This window comes from Piliocolobus tephrosceles, chromosome 17, assembly GCF_002776525.5.
Source record: "Piliocolobus tephrosceles isolate RC106 chromosome 17, ASM277652v3, whole genome shotgun sequence".
Taxonomy (NCBI): Eukaryota; Metazoa; Chordata; class Mammalia; order Primates; family Cercopithecidae; genus Piliocolobus; species Piliocolobus tephrosceles.
This window is the reverse complement of record NC_045450.1, coordinates 41,730,109-41,748,685: the sequence shown is the minus strand read 5'-3', so window position 1 is coordinate 41,748,685 and position 18,577 is coordinate 41,730,109. Positions and strand designations below refer to the sequence as shown.

The window sequence follows — 18,577 nt, the reverse complement described above, 5'->3', positions numbered from 1 at the left end:
CCTGGCCCGGGAGGACCTCTCAAGTGTCATCCCCCTGCCTCCAGCTGCAGCCACTTACTCTGACTCCCCTCTGACTTCCTCTGAGCTTTCCGAGGGCTGAAATCTTTCTACCACAGATATTTCACAAACGTATCTATTGCCTAAATAAGCCCCATTTCCTGGCAAGTCTTAAAAGAAAACAAATTATGTGCTCTCTTTTAGCCCCAGGCTGAACCCCCCTACCTCTGCTAGTCAGTGTTCTGTCTGTACTCAAAGTATGTGTGGATTACCCCTGGTAACCTCTGGAGTAGGTCCGTCAAAACTTCCTTTTTCTAGTGCAATAATTTTTGTCTTACAAAAATGGGATTAAATTATAGATTCTCTTTTTAAACATTAGTTTTTTAAGGGCTAGAAGAAGGGGTGACAAATAATTATTGATACTTGATCATTATTGATGGGAACAGATTATACCATGCTCTCTCTCTCTCTGTCTTTTTTTTTTAATTTGAGATGGAGTCTTGCTCTGTCTCCCAGGCTGGAGTGCAGTGGCATAATCTCGACTCACTGCAACCTCTGTGTCCCAGGTTCCGGCGATTCTTCTGCCTCAGCCTCTCGAGTAGCTGGAATTACAGGTGCACGCCACCATGCCCGGCTAGTTTTTGTATTTTTAGTAGAGACGGGGTTTCCCCCTGTTGGCCAGGCTGGTCTTGAACTCCTGACCTCAGGTGATCCACCTGCCTCAGCCTCCCAAAGTGCTGGGATTACAGCATGAGCCACAGCAACTGGCCCAGATTATTACCATTCTTTCTGCCATTGCGTATCTTGAAAAGTTTTATTGGCCGGGCGAGGTGGCTCACGCCTGTAATCCCAGCACTTTGGTAGGCTGAGGCGGGCGGATCACAAGGTCAGGAGATCGAGACCACAGTGAAACCCCGTCTCTACTAAAAATACAAAAAAAAAGCCGGGCGCCGGGGCGGGCGCCTGTAGTCTCAGCTACTCGGGAGGCTGAGGCAGGAGAATGGCGGAAACCCGGGAGGCGGAGCTTGCAGTGAGCCGAGATGGCGCCACTGCACTCCAGCCTGGTGGACAGAGCCAGACTCCGTCTCAAAGAAAAGAAAAGAAAAGTTTTATTATAATCTTTTATAATCTTTTAAGATGATGACTTAAAATTTTTATGTTTGGCCTGGTGCAGTGGTTCATACCTATAATCCTTGCTCTTTGGGAGGCCAGGGCAGGAGGATCACGTGAGCTCAGGAATTTGAGAACAGCCTTGTCAACATAGCAAGACCCTATCTCTACAAAAAATAAAAAAAAATTGCCAGGCACAGTGACTCATGACTGTAATCCCAGCACTTTGGGAGACTGAGAGAGATGGATTGCTGAGCCCAGGATTTGGAGGTTACAGTGAGCTATGATTGTGTCACTACACTCCAGCCTTGGTAACAGAGCAAGATCCTGTCTCCAAAGAAATTTCTTTATGTTTACTTAATAACCCCGTCACCCTCCATATTAACACTGCAACTATATTATCATTTATTTTCCATGGTTCCACTGAGTTCTCTCTGGAAGTAACTTAGTCTAACTAATATCCCTCGGTTAAACATTCCAGTTATTTTCATTTTTTTTCCAATTATAACCAGAGTCTACGTTGTCTCGTCTGGTCTCGAACTTCTGGGCTCAAGGTGTAGGTGAACTTCCCTACAGCTGAATGTGTTTGCACAATCATGATAATTTATTTAGTATAAGTTCCTGGGAGTGAACAGGGCATCGCTCGGAATGCACTAGGGACCCTTTATTGAATCATCATATATAGTGAACCGAGGTCCCCTCATCTACCTTTTGGGTGAATCGGCTTCCCTCTCCTCCCTTGAGGGGTGTTTAAAGCAGGGACCACCCTGCTCGGTTGAGAATGAGGCTTTCCTCCGAGTGGGAACTGAGTTGACATTAATCAGCATCCGTCCTCAGCTCCCCATACTCAACAGCGAGACTTACAGAAATAGGATTCCCTAGTGGCAGAGCCTGGGTCTGTGAATGGGGTAGGGGGTCACATGTCGCTTGTCAGTTGTGCAAGTCATGGACTGACAGTCAGGGACTGAGGGAAGCCAAATGGAGCAGGTCCTTGGCCTGGTCTCCAGGGAGCTTTGGCCCACTGGAGAGTTTGGGTTGGAGACTTGTGCCCTCTGCCTGTGTCATTGGCCACTCCAGGTTAGGGGGAAGCGGAGGTTGTATCCTCCCAGGCATCTCTGGCTCTTTTCTGCCAAGGGTAGTTCTCCAGAGGTATAAACTGTGAGCAGCCTATATCTGCAGCAGCTAGGAAGAGGGGTGCTAGCTGTAACAGGGTCTGGGTGGGACAGCAGCAGCATCTTCTGCCGGTCCCAAGGCCTGGGCCCAGAAGGAATTCCAAGGGTTTTAGAGAGAGCATGATGGGGGTTGGGTACCGTGGTCTGGGGGAGCTCCCACCTGATACGCAGTTCTGCCAGGGTCCAGCACGCACTCACGGCCCTCAGCACACAATGTACCCCGGCCAGAGAAAGCCCGTTGTCGCTGAGGCTGTGGAGAGCAGAAGGCAGCTGTTGGCATGTGGCTGAGGTCCCCAGCCCCAGCCAGCTCTAGCCCCTCCTCGTGGCTCAGCAGCTTGCTGGCTGTCACTCCTGGCTGTCCTGGGTCCCTTGCCAGGGGATCTCAAAGGATTCTGGTGCATGTGAGTGAGCCAAGAAATGCACGATACCCCAACCCCACTTGGAGAATAAAGTTATCCAGCTTGACAGCAAGAACTCAGTGTTTTTACCTCTCTGACCCCCGGTTTCCTCATCTGTAAAATAACCACCATTTTCTGAGCCCTGACTGTACCAGACTCTGTACAAAAGGCTTCGTACATATATGATTTCATGTAATCCCATTTTACAGAGGGGGAAACTGAGACCCAGAGACATTCAATTACTTTCCCAGGGTCACAAAGCTACTAAGTGACAGAGCCAGGATTGAAATCCAAAGCCGAGGCCCCAAATCACTGCTACCCAATCTCAACTCTCCCCAACCCCAACCCACACTTGATCTAAGACCCCCAAGACACCCCCACCCAAACATCATCCCCACCCCACGCAACACCACAGCACACCCAGCAGCCTAATAGCCTTCCTTTCCATCTCACCACCCCTCACACCAACAGTGTATCCCCACAGGAACACACCACTCCCTACCCCAGCACCCCAGCATGACACCTCCCCAGTGCAAAACCCCACCCCACCCTACTCCAGGGCTGCTACAAAGATGAATTGAAATCCAAGCCATTGATCTATAATAAACGCATTTTATACATTTAAGGGTGCTGGATGATTGGACTAAGAGAGTGGCTCATGCCAGAGGTGAAGGCAAGGCATGGTTGAACCATCTTGACTTTGCTGGAGTTGGGAGGAAGCAGGGGTGGCAGTGGATCAGCACCCTTACTGTTGATTATGAACACAGGGACCACCTGGGGCTCTACAGGGCCTTCCCTGGTACCCAGCAGTGGGGTGGACAACTCACTCCAGCTTCCTGGTGATGTGCAGCTGGGATGCAGCCTCTGCCATTAGCCGACAGCCTTCGTCTTCCAGCTGGTTCCCTGAGAGGCTGAGACAGAGGGGCCCAATGCGCGTACTGTGGGGCTGGAGTCCTCTCTCAATCCCCATCACTTACTCTTTCTTTGCTGACTTTAGTCAAAGCATCACTCTCAGGAATGAACCTTGATAATAACTGAAATCAACAGACTGCATACCACATGCCTGGCAACATCTTAGGTGTTTCTGTGACTTTTGGCCTATTTCGTCCTCATAGTGCCGATGATGTAAGCACTGTAATTATCCTCACCTTACTGATGCGTAAACTGAAGTGCAGAGTAGTTAAGGCACCTGCTCGAGGGTGAACCTGGATTTGAACCCAGGCAGCCTGCCTTCAAGGCCCCACCCTCAACTCTTCCTTTATGCTGCAAGCTACATAATTGCTTTTTATGATAAACTTCATGATTATGGGGGCATCTGACCTAGTCTGAGAGTCGAGGATGGCTTCTTTGATGCTTAAGGTACTTGCTGAAAGTACTAGAAGGAGTTCAGTAGGTAAAAGGCGGGAGAGAGATGAAGGAAGGGTGTTCCTGATGGTAGAAGCAGTACATTCAAAGGTCCTGTGGCATAACCCATACAAGGACCTGAAAGAGAGCCAGTGTGTCTGCATTGGAGATTGAGTGGAAGGATGGGGTCAGATGGGGTTTGGGAGGCTGGGGGCAGGGTTCTGGACCACCTGGGAGTTTAGAATGTGGGCTTTATGCTGAGCAGTGGGAAGGAGTGAAGGGGGCAGGCATCAGTGAAATGTAATTTACTCTCTGCCATGTGGAAGTGGCCAGGGTGAAAGCAGGGAAGCCAGCAAGGAGGGCAAGGCGAAGGGTTCATCCAGGTAAGAGATGAGGGTGGGTTGGACTAGAAAGGTGGAGGAAAAAAGGATAGTTTTGAGCACTACCAGTAGGTCCATCTGGAGGGACTAAATGTGGGAGAAGGGCAAGGGGGCTAGGAGGTGGCTGTGTAACCAGGCGTGTGATGGGGCTGTTTCTGCAGGTGCCGGCACTCGGGGAGGGGCATGCTCAGTGCTGGTGAGGCAGGTAGAAGTGTGTGAGCTTGTTAAAAAACCACCTTCGGCTGGGCGTGGTGGCTCACGCCTGTAATCCCAGCACTTCAGGAGCCAGAGGCGGGCGGATCACAAGGTCAGGAGATGGAGACCATCCCGGCTAACACAGTGAAACTCCGTCTCTACTAAAAATACAAAAACAAATTAGTCGGGCGTGGTGGCAGGCACCTGTAGTCCCAGCTACTTGGGAGGCTGAGGCAGGAGAATGGTGTGAACCCAGGAGGTAGAGCTTGCAGTGAGCCGAGATTGCACCACTGCACTCCAGCCTGGGCAACAGAGCGAGACTCCGTCTCAAAAACAAAAAAACAAACAAAACAAAATAAAAAAAAAAAAACCCTAATTCCATCCTGGTTCTCCCAATGGGACGAGGTCCAGGATCAAGAGGTGATCACCATGGCAACCCTCACCCCATCCATCTTCCCCTGAGGTGGGGCCACTTGCCCCAGAACACATCATGGCATTCCATCCTCTGCCTTCATGTTCACATGGAGGTTTCCTGGAGGGGCCCCCTCCTAGGGACATGACAGAGCCTTCATCCATCCCCAAGCACTACTGTCATTGGCTCCTGGACGTCATGGGAATTTCTCCATTCCGAAAAAAGAAGGTTACCCCACCCTACTCTGGAAGAAGGATGAAGGGGCTGGGGGGAACCCTGAGGGACTGTGGTTTGGAAGGCAGACCCAGGTATGGTGGGGTTTCTACTTGGCAGATCTCAGCAAGAGAGGTAGCAGTGGTTATGAGGATGAGGCTGGGAGCCAGACTGTCTGGGCTTGAACCCTAGCCTAGACTCTTCCTACCTGTGTGGCCCTGAGCAAGTTTACCTTTCTGCAGCTTAACTTCCTCCTCTATAAAACGTGGACAGTAACAGTGCTTACATCACAGAGATGTGAGGAGTGAATGAGAGGACGCATGTACAGTCCCTAGCACAGCACCTGACCCAGGGCAAGTGCTGAATAGTAGCAGCTGTTACAATGATCTGATTCCCCCAAGTTCTTCATGAGGCAGCATGCCCCTCCCCCACACCACCCACCCAAAGGCGAGGCCCTGCCCACCCTCTCCAACCTCCTTTCCTCGCTCCTACCCCAGGGCTTCCCGTGATACTCACTCCACTTCCTCCAGGTGAGGGCCTTCCTGGAGCAGGGCTATGAGGGTCTCTGCATCGTGGACCTGGAGCTGACACTTCTGCAGCCTTGGGTAGGAATGGGGGACAGAAGGGCTCAGGGAAAACAGCTACTCCATGGCCCCTCCAGTTTCCAGTGCTGGGGGAGTCAGGGGGCCCACAGAACTGGGTCTAATCCTGGCCATACCTCTTAATAGCTGGGTGATCTTGAGCAAGGGACTTAACCTGTCTGAGACTCAGTTTCCTCCTCTCTCAAAGGGAAAAAATAATGTGTACTTCACAGATATTCTAAAGGAATTACAGTGAGGTAAAGATATAAAACTTCTAGCACAATGCCCGGCATATATATAGCCAGGGTCCAAAGTTGTAGCTATTGTTATTATGACAGATGCTCCTTATTCAAGCCAGGATGGCCTATCCAGGATGGGCATCTCACCCGGCTAATCCTTTCCCTGTCCCTCATCTGCTTTTCCCTTTCTCCTCCCTGCCTCTGCTCTCCCTTGCCTGGGACTTTCCCCCACATCATATCCCCCTCCTAAGGCAATAGATCCCTCCAAGGTACCTGAGTGTCAGGCTTCTGCTCGGAGCCCCTTTCCTCTGGCCGTCACTTTCCTGCAGGTCTGGAGCTCTGGCAAGAATAAATCAAACACTGGCCTGGGCTCAGGCATCTAGGGCTTGGTGGATCAAGCCTCTTTCCTTGGCTTCTAGAGGCTGGAGACCCTGAAGCACAACTCAAAGTGAGTTGGTAACAAAAGAAGATTGCTTACAGATGCTCAAGGTGTGATTCAGCAGAGCAGGAGGGGCAAAAGGTTTGAGGTCAAATGGAACCTTTATTCAGATTTTGGCTCTGCCGTGTATAGCCATGTGGCCTTGGGCAAGTCACTGCCGTTGGCTCCCTTTTCTCTTTTCTAAAATGAGATGACAACATCTGACACATAGGTACCTGAAGGATTGAACGAGACAATGTACGTCCAAGTACCCAGCATAAGTGTAAAATCGAAGCTTAGTAAACAGAAGCTGCTGTTGTCGATGATATGATGGTCACCATTTGTGGATGTGCTGTCTGTGGTTCAGAAGGCGAGGAGCATGAGCTGTATGCAGTGAGTCCAGGCTACGGTAAACCACAGACTCTTCCCCACTGGGCTAAGGGAGCGTTAGAGGATGCAGGGAAGCTAGGACATTATGAGCCCGGTTTCACAGACCTTTTGGATTGGTGCTAACCAGATTTTTTTTTAGACAGGGTCCTACTCAGTCCCTAGGCTGGAGTGCAGTGACTCTATCCTAGTTCACAGCAGCCTGAAACTCCTGGGATCAAGCGATCCTCCCACCTTGGCTTCCTGAGCAACTGGTAGTATAGGAGTGAATCACCATGCCTGGCTATTCTATTTTTTTTTTTTTTTTTGTAGAGATGGAGGTCTCACCTTGTTGCCCAGGCTGGTCTTGAACTCCTAGCTTCAAGTGATCCTGTCCCCTCAGCCTCTCAAAGTGCTGGGGTTATGGACATGAGGCACCATGCCAGCCTGTTTAATAGAACTTTCTGCAATGATGGAAATGTCCTGGCATCTGTACCACTCGCTATGGGAGCCACTAGTCACCTACGGCCATTGAGCAGTTGAAGTATAGCTAATGTGACTAATGAACTGATAATTTCATTTTGCTTAATTTTGATTTATTTAAATTTAAATAGCCATATGGGGCTAGTGGCTATCCTACTGAGCATCACAGTTTTAAGCAGTTGGAGGGGAAAGAAAGTGACACTGGTCCTAGCGGGTCATTTTTTGAGACAGAGTCTCTCTCTGTCACCCAGCCTAGAGTACAGTGGTGTGATCATGGCTCAAGCTCCCAGGCTCAAGTGATCCTCCCAACCTCAGCATCCTGAGTAGCTGGGACTATAGGCATGCTCCACCACTCCTGGCTAATTTTTTTTTAGAGATGGGGTCTTGCTATGTTGCCCATGCTGGTCTTGAACACCTGGACTCAAGATATCCTCCTGCCTTGGCATCCCAAAGTGCTAGGATCACAAGCATGAGCCACCGCACCCAGCAACATTGGTCCTACCCTACCAGGTCATTATACAGGCAAGGAAATTGAGACCCAGAGAAGGGAAAGAGATTGCTCAGGGGCATACATACATCTGTCTCTGAGTCTTAGCCAGGAGAGCAAAGTGTGGGAGCGCATAGTTGTGATGGTCTTTTAGGGAAAACCAGCTTCCTTTTCTTGGCCTATCCAAGACTTGCCAAGCTGGAATCCATGCACAGCTGGAATAGCCAGCATTTGACTGCCCACTGCACGCTAACAGTGCTCTAAACTCCTTAAGTGTAGTAACTCACTTAATTCTCAGAACAACCCTGAGATGTAGGTACCATGTTTGCCCTCCCTTCCTTTTTTCAGTTGTAAGGACTTTCCCAGAGTTTTCACCATCTAGTAATGCCAGTCTAACAATATCTTTATGTCATCCCCAAGGGTTTGCCTTCCTCTGAGACTTCTGGGGATGCTTCCTTCCCCAGGGACCAGATGTGTTCTGGACACGCTAGAGGAAGTTAAAATCCTTTGCCAACCTAAGCAGTAATTCATTCCTCAGTGCAGCCGTAGCAGGAAGAATCCCCATATCCCAGCTCTTCCTAGTCTCTTGGTCACCTTTCCCCTCAACTGCCTGAGCCCAAGTTGCTTCTAAGGATAGTCCCAGACCCACCGCCTCTTGGCTTCTTACCTTTGTAGCTCTGCAGTTGTCTCTGTGGGTGGGGAAAGAAGGAAGATGAGATCTGCCTTCCTGCAGGATCAGATACGAAACCATGAAACCCAGGGACTGGAAACCAGCACATCACCCACCACAGGCACACCCTTTTCTGCCCCAAATGTCCAAACATCCAGATGAAGCTGATTTTGCAATTGACAGGGAAACATAACAGAACCAGCAAAAGTGCTTCAAATCAGGCATGTGAAATACTGATTATGTCTTTGCTTGATGAATCCTGCAAGAGTCTTTTAAAAAGTCATAAAAACAATTTTCACAAGAAATATAATAAAAATTAAGGATTCTGTGAGTTTTTTCTTTCTTTTTAAGTTTGAGATGGAGATCTCACTCTGTTACTCAGGCTCAAGTGCAGTGGTGTGTTCACACCTCACTGCAGCCTCAACCTCCAGGGCTCAAGCAATCTTCCCACCTCAGCCTCCCAAGTAGCTGGAACCACAAGCATGCACCACCATGCCCCACTAATTTTGTTCATTTTTTGTAGAAACTATGTTGCCCAGGTTGGTCTTGAACTCCTGAGCTCAAATAATCCTCTTGCCTCAGCCTTCCAAAGTGTTGGAATTACAGGCATGAGCCACTGGGCCAGGCTGAAATTTTTTAACAGAAATTTTTATGATTAAGAAGCATGACACCTAACCTACCCCTTGATCCAAACTGGCTATGTTGGTTCAACACCATGGAGGGCAACACATGGCTAACTATTCGTTTGGCTATGCCTGTGCTTCGTAGACTTGTTGACTCATTCCTTTATCTATCCATCCATCCATCCATCCATCCATCTTTTCATACACCCACCCATCTTTTCAGCTAGTCATCTAAACATTCATCCATCCATTCGTCTATCCATCCATCCATTCATCTATCTATCCATCCATCTTTTCATCCATCCTTCCATCCATCCATCCATCCATCCATCCATCCATCCATCCATCCATCCATTCATCTTTTCATCCACCCATCCATCTTTTCATCCATCCATCCATCCATCTATCCATCCATCCATCCATCCATCCAGCCAGCCATCTTTTCATCCACCCATCTATCTTTTCATCCATCCATCCACCTTTTCATCCACCCATCTATCTTTTCATCCATCCATCCATCCATCCATCCATCCATCCATCCATCCATCATCCATGCATCCATCTTTACATTCACCCATACATCTTTCCATCCATCCATCCATCCATCCATCCATCCATCCATCCATCCATCCATTCATCTTTTCATTCATCCATTAATTCAATATATACTAAGTACCAGGTGCCAAGCCTGAGCTAGGTTCTGAAGGTAGAACTGTGAGTAAAACAGTAGGGCATGCACAGATTTATCTTGCAGATGAGGGGCCTCCTCTATTTCCCATCCCACTTTCCCCTCCCCTTTTCTCAAGGCCCTGAAGGCCAAGATCCCCTTCCTTCTGCTCACCTGGCCTGAAGCGTCCTGATGGTAGGACACGTGACTGCCACCCTTGCCAAGCAGAGTAGGGTTGACACGCAGACGCTGTTGCCGCTCAGGCTGCATGATTGTGGCAAAGGTGTCAGGAGTGGAATCCCCTATCCCATGGGCCCCAGACCTTCCTTGCCTTGTAAGGGAGTGGGGTGACTCAGGCATAGAGAGGGACTGGGCTGCAGGGGCAGTGGAAAGATCACTTACTCAAGCTTCCGGAGCCGTGGTAGGTGAGGGAGAACCTCCACGATGTTCAGCACCACCTGGTCACTGAGCTGGTTGTCCCGAAAACTGCAAGGAGATGAAGGTCCAGTCTATCTGCCCTGGGGTTGGGGCACTTGCAAGCCCCAGTTAGCAAGTGACAGGATGACCACCCTCATGTGGGAGATATAAGACAGGGGCCCAAAAAGAACCGATGGCCTGCTCTCTGGATTCCAACAGGCACAGCTAGGAGGAAAGACCCTCTGCTGGCCTCACTTCTGGGTCTATTTGGTTCCTATAGGGAAGTTTTTGCCTGGTGACTCAAGGAATCTAGAAGACAGCCTGATGGCCTCTTCATGAAGTGCAATGAGGAGATCCAGCACCCTGCTCCCAGGGCTTATGTCTGGGATGCATCTGAGGCCCGCAGGCAATGAGTAAAGTCTAGACTGGGATGCTGCAGGTGTCGCTTCCAGTCTCAGCTGTGGCCCTGACTCACCCAGAGCCCTGAGCCAAGCACATTCCTCTCTGACCCCACTTTCCCCACCGGTTCACAAGTCAGCCCTGCCTGGGTTCCTAGCTGGGGCGACTGATGAGCTGAGGGGAGTGAGGGTGATTGAGAACAATGGTGGGTGATGGGAGACAAAATTAAAGTCACCCTCAATAGCCAGGAAAAAGTATCAACAAGTTCAATACTTCTGAACCCTTGCCTAATCACTGTTCACAGATGCCCAGCTGAGACGACAATAGGGACTGTGGTCCAACTTATTATTTTCACTCAACAAGTGCTGAACCTTAGTGACAAGCTGCATCTGTGTGGATGAAGGAGTGCCTTCTCTAAATGTCATAAAAGTGCCATATAAACTAGCAGCATCCTGCCAGTGAGGAGGGTCACCGGTCCCACTACTCCCCATGGTACTCAGTCCCAGACACAGGGCAGGAGTATATTTGTGCATATGAGCTTAGTTAGTTAGAGTGTGCTGGCATCTAAATGTGTACATGCAGTTAACTGTATATGTATGCGCTGCATACATGTGCACACCTATGAGTGGGCATATGTGGGTGTATATTCTTGCATATGCCTGTGTACTTCTGTGCAAGTGTAGACATGTGTGCACAAATGTGAAGGTGTGCGGTGCTTCATGTAGTTATGTGTACCCACAGTGCCTGATTCCTGCCTACGCACTGCCATCCCTTCTCCTGGGATTGCAGAAAGAGGGATAACACAAGGGATAACTTAACACTCATGCTCCTCCAAGATGGTCCAAAATATTAGACAAAGGAAGCCTTGCTCTGGGGACTCTGGGAGCCTTGGGTTTGGACTCAGCCCTGCTGAGTACTTGGACTGATGCCTTCCCTCTCTGGGTCTCAGTGAAAAACTACTTGTCAGACTTGGAGGAACATGCAGGCCCCAGGCAGGCCCCAGGAGGGCTCTGAGACCTGGGCAGTGACTTATCTCCCCAGTCAGTGAGCCCTCCTGGAGATCACTCACCTGACTTCTTCCAGCTGTGGACAGAGAGGCAAAGCTTTCACCAGGTGGCTGATGCCTCGGGCAGTGATCTTACTTCCTGCTAACCTACAGAGTAAGCAAAGATGGTGGGGAGGAACGAGGAGGGGAAAAGGGTGAGGCCAGGAATCTGCCTTGTGCAGGATTAAAGAGAGGGAGGAGAGTACCAGGCATCCCCAGCTGAAGACCCTTCTCAGCTCCAAGGCCTGGCTCACCCCAGCATCTGCAGCCTCCCCATTGTCGGCAAGCTCCTGGAGAGGGCTTCTGCAAAGGCATCCCCACACTTCCTGCTCTTAAAACTGCCATGAGAAGAAGCAAAGTGTCAGAGGATCAGTGCTGGGCAGAGCTGAGAAGTCATCACCACTCCCTTAGACGGATGGGGCTTAATGCAGTAGTACTAACAAATACATATTATGGCCGAGACTTCTAATCGTCCACCAAAGCCCATTCTCCACTTCATCTACAGCAATAGAGCTATCGTGAGGAACATGGTTTCCCAGACAGAGATCACATTTCCCAGCCTCCCTTGCAACTCAGTGTGGCCAGGTGACTATGTTTTCACCAACGAAATGTGAGTGGAAGGGCTGTGTCCTAGTTCTAGGACTGAACTTTAATGCATTGGCATGTTCCTCCATGCTCTTTCCCTGTTCCCAAGCCAGAGCACTGATATACCCAAGACCTAGCTTTGCTGTGCAGATAGGATTCCCAAGGGGATAATGAAGCAAAATGGGAGGGACCTGGGTCCCTGCATGACTGCATGGAGTTGAGCCATTCCATTGACCTGGACCACCTACCTCTGACTCTTCCATGAGAGAGAAATAAAAGTCTACATTATTTAACCTACTGTATTTGGGGAGGAGGTTTCTCTGTTACTACAGTCTAGCCTTTTCTCTAGCTAATATGCACACTGAGCTTTTGCTCTGTGCCAGGCACTGTGCTACAAAGTGTTTTCTCATGCATTATCCCATCTCATTCTTGCAATGACCGTATGAGTTGGCTATTGTTACAGATTTGTTTTAGGAATGAAGAAGCTCTGGCCTAGACAGTGTGCATATGTGTGCTCCATACACCTGCCCAAAGTCCAACAGCCTCTATCGACAGCCTGGATCTGGGGCTTCAGCCCATGATTAACAGAGATTGAGAATCCAGAAACCACAGACAAGAGGAGGATCCATGTGGACTCCAGAGGTCCTGTCAAGGCATGGAGCTTCCTCTCTTGCATTACAGGCCATTCTGCTCTGATATTCAAGATTCTTATCCAGTCCCCTTGGCAGAGGTCTGCCAGACTGGTTCGCCTCTGCTCCCCCAAAAGCCCAATCCCCTCCCCGGTCCTCCTCCACTCTTACTCACCTGAGATTCTCTATCTGCCCACAGCCTACCAGAGCCTCAGGGCAGTGGGGCTCCAGGGGACAGCCATCAAAATCCAGGTGGATGGGGGCCTCCCTGTGCTCTAGGATGTTGGTCAGGGTGGCCAGGTCGGTGCAGGTCAGTGGGAAATTGTGGAAGGGTAGTTGATAGGGGAGGCTTTGTGCAGTGAGACTGGCCAGCTCAGGCTCCTGTGTCTCATTCACACAGTGACACAGCTCTACAACCTTTGGCCCTGTGAGCTTGCGGGTGGCCAACTTCTTCAACACCTGCACTACGGCAGCCTGCTTGGTGCCGACGCAGTCCTCATTGCCCTGCGCCAGGTGACTAAGAAAGGGGCGGCAGGTGCAGGATGCCAGGCCCGCCAGGAAGGTGGGGAGGTGGTCTGAGAGGTTCAGCCTAGCTTTGGTCCTCTGTACCCAGCGGGAATGGAGGGTAACATGCTGGGTAAGTGTGTCTTTGTCCACCTTGGGGCTGGCCATCAGGTGCAGGGCAGCAAGAAACTCCTGCAGGCTGACGTGGGTGAAAGCATAGCCTGTCTGCTGGTGCCCAGGGCCTGTGCGGACGCAGAAGGAGGTCAGCAGGCTGTGAGTGGCCCCAAAGGCTATCAGGGGTGGAGCAATATCTTTTACATAGAAGATAACCTTCCCTGTCTCCAGGCCCCTCAGGGCCACCTCCCCCAGGTCCAGCAGGGATGTGGTGGGCAAGTGCCCACGGGGGCTGAGGGCGAGCACCATCTGCATATACAGCTGAGTCATGGTGGGCAGGAGGGCCACAGACTGGCCTGGGGCATGGTCAGGAAGCAGATGGTGGAGGCAGAGACAGGCAACTTGGCACAGCGCAGGCACCGCACACAGGCTTCGGAGACGCCCATTTGTCTGTAACTCCACCAGGGCCCCCTCCCGCGATGGCTGGGCGCTGAAGAAGTGATTCACATATTCTTCCACCCGTGGCCCATCAAAGCCCAGTATGTAGACCATGGCTGCCTCTGCAGGCAGGCAGGCGGGCAGCTTCCCTGGACGGGAGGTGGCCATCACTCGGCAGCCGGGCAGGAGGGTCCCACGGCAGAGACGGGAGAAAAGGGTAAGGACTGAGCCTGGGCCATCAGGACCCGTAGGCTGGAGGGCCTCATCTAGCCCATCAAAGATCAGCAGGACTTGGTCAGAGTTCTCCTCCAGGTACTGGAAGACAGCATCAGGGTCCAACTCAGGGCTTAGGTACAGATCAAAAAGGAGCTGGGACGGTGTCAGGAACCTCGTGATCAGGTTGAGCTGGCGGAATTCAAAAAGGAACAGGGCCTGGAAACAGTCCAGATGGCCCTCTGCCCACTTCTGGCAGAGCCGGTGGGCCAGTGTGGTCTTGCCCATGCCGGACTTCCCCAAAAGCACGGTCACCCTTGGGCCCTTGTTAACCCTGGTGTTGAAGAGGTCCGAGATGCTCACGTCAGTGCCATCTTCCACTTTGAGGTCCCCCATAATGGCCCCCTCCTGAGTGTCTAAGGACGCTGTGGCCCGGCGCAGGATTGGAGGTACATAGACCTGGTGGAAGGCGTGGGGCTGCCCTGACCCAGGGATTCGGCTTCCATAGCGCTGCTGGGCAGAGGTCCGCAGGAGCTGCAGGTACTTCTTGGCCAACTCTGCAAGGGGCAGGGACATGGCATGAGGACAGGACCCCCTGGCCCACTGCTCATGTCTTCTTGCCCCAGTATTGGGCTGTTGGGAGCCTCTAGCCCTAGATGTGTATGTATGACGGGATGAGGGTGGGAGTGTCAAGAACACCATAAGGGGATCTGTGCCACCCCAACTTCCAGGAGGAATCAGTTCTAAGGGAGCACAGGCTCTCTGGTAGCTATTTAAACAGGAAGGTGGGAATGGAGAAGTGTGGGTCGTGGTTCTATCCATTCTGCAACAGTACACGTGGTGTAAGGGTTCAGTAAGATGCGGGGAGGGGAATAGGGCACCTCCTTTGCAACATCTCTTTTTTTTTCCTCCCAGAGACAGAATCTCAGTCTGTTGCCCAGGCTGGAGTGCAGTGGCATGATCCTAGCTTACTGCAGCAGCAAACTCCTGGTCTCAAGTGATCCTCCTGCCTCAGCCTCCTGAGTAGCTGGGACTACAGGTGCACACCACCACACCCAGCTAATTTTTGTATTTTTAGTAGAGGCAAGGTTTTGTTATGTTGGCCAGGCTGGTATTGAATTCCTGGGATCAACTGATCCACCTGCCTCAGCCCTCCAAAGTGCTGGGATTATAGGTGTGAGCCACTGCACCTGGCCCCTTTGCAATATCTTATTGAAACAACCTCTTTCTGTGATATCTGGATTCCAGTGCCCCTTCCCAATATTTCAGTTCTGCAATGCCCAGGGGTGAGCACTAACAACCTGTAGGCCTAGGCGTTACTGATCAGAACTGTGGGAGCTGGGCCCCTACAGTACCAGATGTTAACCCTTTAATTCCTGGGTCATTGAGAGGTCTCAGGTGACTCAGGGAAAGGGCTGGGGCTGCTTTTGGGGGGAACCCTAGGGGGAAAGGCCAAGGTAGTGGCCTATTTTGAGTGGATGTGAATCCTCTGGTTATGGCCATGGTTGGCAGCAGTGGGGACAGAGAGTGCTCCCGTTAGTGGGACAACTAGTGGAGAATGAGGACCATTCTGAGAACCGGTCAAGAGTGAGAGAAGTCCCCTCTCCTCTCACTGGCCTGGCCTGCCCTAAGCAGCTCCCCATGGGCCCCCAGGGCCTCTGTCTTGGGGGTTTCTCCCAGGCCTCCTCACCCCTCCCCACCCCTGCTCACCCCCAAACTGGTCTCCTCCCTGGGTCTCCTTCAACACTGAGGACATAGGGTGTCCCTGGAAGAGCCTGGATGGTGAAGCTGAGACCTGTATGGTGCTTCCAGCTCCTTCAGCGGAGCCCTCTCGAGAGAAGTCCCCATGCAGCCAGATGGGTGGGGAGACCCTTCGCTGCCAGCCCAGCCTTCTCCTCTACCTGTGCAGGACCTCCAGTCCTTTTCTCCTGGAAACTTGTGAGACAAGAGTCATTGGGCCTCTGGAGGCTTGTTGGCAGGGGACAAGGTCCAGGGTCCAGGTCCTGGCCCCCAGGCAACCCCATCTCTCTGTTTAGGTTCCTCCCCACACTGGTACCCACCTAACTGCTGCTTCCTGCACTGCTTCCGGCGGGGTGAGGACCCACAGCTCTGATGCGGGCGCTTTAGGCCTGAAAAAGCAAAGAAAGGGGTGGAGGAGCTGGGTCTGGGGATCTGGGCTGAGGGGGTACCCAGAACATTTGGGGAACTCCAGTCCACAGACAGGTGGCAGGCAGCCAAGTGCAGGGACTGGAAAGGCAGGCAGCAGGCAGAGGCTGGGTCAACATCAGCTTCTATTTGCAGAGGGGACTTCTAGGCCCCCCATTGGGAGGTGGATGTTCTGGGTCTGGCAGTCTTGCAGTCCAGGATGCAGGAAGCATGGCTGACAGCCAACAGCCCCCAGAAACACTCAGCTCCAAGCACTAGATGGCCATCCGTCCATCAGGGAAGGACCAAGCTCTATGGAAGCCACCGCTGGTCATATAAGTGAAGTTCCCAGTGAGTTTGGCTGGGCCTGCAACCTCCCCCCTGTGTTAGTGTTTTATCATCCCAATTTCTTATCACCCACATTTCCTTACTTCCCTCAATGATTTCCTGAGTCTTGTCTCATTGCATGGATTTTCAAGAATCACTTTAATGCCTTTCTGGAAGAGTTTGAGAAAGGAAGAAGGAAAACAAGAAAGAAGGGGACCGAGAAACGAAGGGAGGGAGAAAGGAAAGAGGACTCAGGAAAAAATTTTAAGAAGTCAAGCAGGGTCCTGCTACAGCTCCCACAGCTAAGTTAAGTGACCAACAGGAATAGCCCCTGGAGCAGGGCCCTGGGCTCCTTGCCCCGCTAAGAGGCTGGAACCAGTTCGAGAGCACTTCGATATCTTTAAAAACCCTATATTAAAAAGGGACTCACTGGTCAAATATCAATCAGATCTGGTTATAGCCATGAGACAATGATGCCAGCTCAGTGATATGGGCCTATTGCACCAGGGACTTGGACAGTTTTGATTCACTAGGGAGCTGAGATTACAGGGTGGGTTTTCTGTTGGCATTACTGCCAGGCACAGTGATCATTAAAGTCAATGCTTCCGTAGAAATCAAGGTGCCGAGACGAAAGTGTGACCCATAAATCAGTAGGTGGTCATTAATCATTGGCCCTTCTGAGCTCCTTCAGAAAATCAGCCAAAGGCACCCCCGGTGAAGACACCAGCTGCGGGTGAGTGTCAAGTCCAAGGTGTACAAGTGAAGCCTGACGCTTTGGGGCTGGGAGATGAGGCCCTGTGGGTTGAAGGCAGGAAAGTGAGAACAGGCTTCCTGAGGGGCTCCAGGTTAGACCCTTGAGAATTGGTAACAGGACAAGCTAAAGCCTTGAAAGTCACAGCAGGAGGAGGTGGGGCTGGGAGACACAGTTAGGGGCTTGACACACTTGCAAAAGGGTCAGGGACAGACGAGGAGCATGGCCTATGAGAAATGGCTGTGACCAGCCACCAACAGCCTCATCCAGCTTGGAAGTGGGGACTTCACAGTGCTCACCACCCCCTTCCCACCCCCCAACTCCAGTTCTCACCTTGGTGGAGCTGAGATTTAGGTAGGCTTTTCCCCTCAGTTCCCAGTTGGCTGGTGAACCCTGCAAAAGAGGGGAGAGTATAATGTGGTATGGGGCTGTCATGGGATGCTGGGGACCAGCTCTGGCTGGTGCCTGGCTCAGGGCTCATCCCACAGGGTGGGTACCCAGCAAAGGAGAAATAAACTGAACACTCAGTTATCTGTTGTGGAGAAAATGTGATGGTGAGCTTTGAAGGCAGTGGTGGGCAGAAATGTGTATATGCAAGTGCATGCAAGTTGATGTATGTGTGTGCACAGGCATGCATGTGTTATGCATGTGTATATGGGTTTATGCACATACCCACATGTATAAAACTGTGTGTATCTGCATATGTCTGCACATGTGTGCATGTGCCGCCCAGCCTCCTGCATGTCCGACACTCTGCCTTGAAGTAGAGTTCTTAAGTGAGTTCCCATTTTCTCTCCAAGGACGCTGTTGCCCCTCAATGTCCTGTGTTTCCCCTCGGTGCTGTGCAAACAGAAGGTGCCCAAGAAATCCCCATGGAACTGAACAGCGTTAAACCTGACTATCTATCAGCAGAAGGCAGAAGGCGCTCCCCATCACCCTTTCTGACCATGTTGCAAAACAAACGAACAAAACACCTCTAGCCAGGTGTGATGGCTCACATCTGTAATCCCAGCACTTTGGGAGGCCAAGGGAGGAGGATCACTTAAGGCCAGGAGTTCAAGACCAGCCTGGGCAACAAAATGATGTCCTGTCTCTAGAAAAAAATGAAAAATCAGCCTAATGTGGTGGCGTGCACCTATAGTTCTACTGTAGTCCAAGCTACTTGGGAGGCTAAAGTGGGAAGGATCACCTGAGTCCTGGAGTTGGATGCTGTAGTGAGCTATGATTGTGCCACTGTGCTCCAGCCTAGGCAACA

At 51.2% G+C, this 18,577-nt stretch overlaps 1 protein-coding gene across 6 annotated transcripts in view; it reads right to left on the bottom strand.

Moving 5' to 3' along the window:
* The window catches only part of NLRC5 (NLR family CARD domain containing 5), an 87,989-nt gene that overhangs the window by 41,181 nt on the left and 28,231 nt on the right, over positions 1–18,577 (bottom strand). For 4 of the 6 annotated variants that reach the window (XM_023209987.3, XM_023209991.3, XM_023209989.3 and 1 more), the window contains exons 4-15: positions 17,656–17,715; positions 16,160–16,228; positions 13,006–14,656; positions 11,871–11,954; positions 11,641–11,724; positions 10,158–10,241; positions 9,930–10,019; positions 8,463–8,522; positions 6,315–6,380; positions 5,738–5,821; positions 3,505–3,588; positions 2,440–2,529 (exon numbers count right to left, since the gene is read on the bottom strand). In XM_023209987.3, the coding sequence (XP_023065755.2) occupies positions 2,440–2,529; positions 3,505–3,588; positions 5,738–5,821; positions 6,315–6,380; positions 8,463–8,522; positions 9,930–10,019; positions 10,158–10,241; positions 11,641–11,724; positions 11,871–11,954; positions 13,006–14,656; positions 16,160–16,228; positions 17,656–17,715 (2,506 nt within the window). Of the gene's footprint in view, positions 1–2,439; positions 2,530–3,504; positions 3,589–5,737; positions 5,822–6,314; positions 6,381–8,462; positions 8,523–9,929; positions 10,020–10,157; positions 10,242–11,640; positions 11,725–11,870; positions 11,955–13,005; positions 14,657–15,809; positions 16,035–16,159; positions 16,229–17,655; positions 17,716–18,577 lie in introns of those variants that run through there. The other 2 variants (XM_023209992.2, XM_023209990.3) reach the window with 2 other exon arrangements.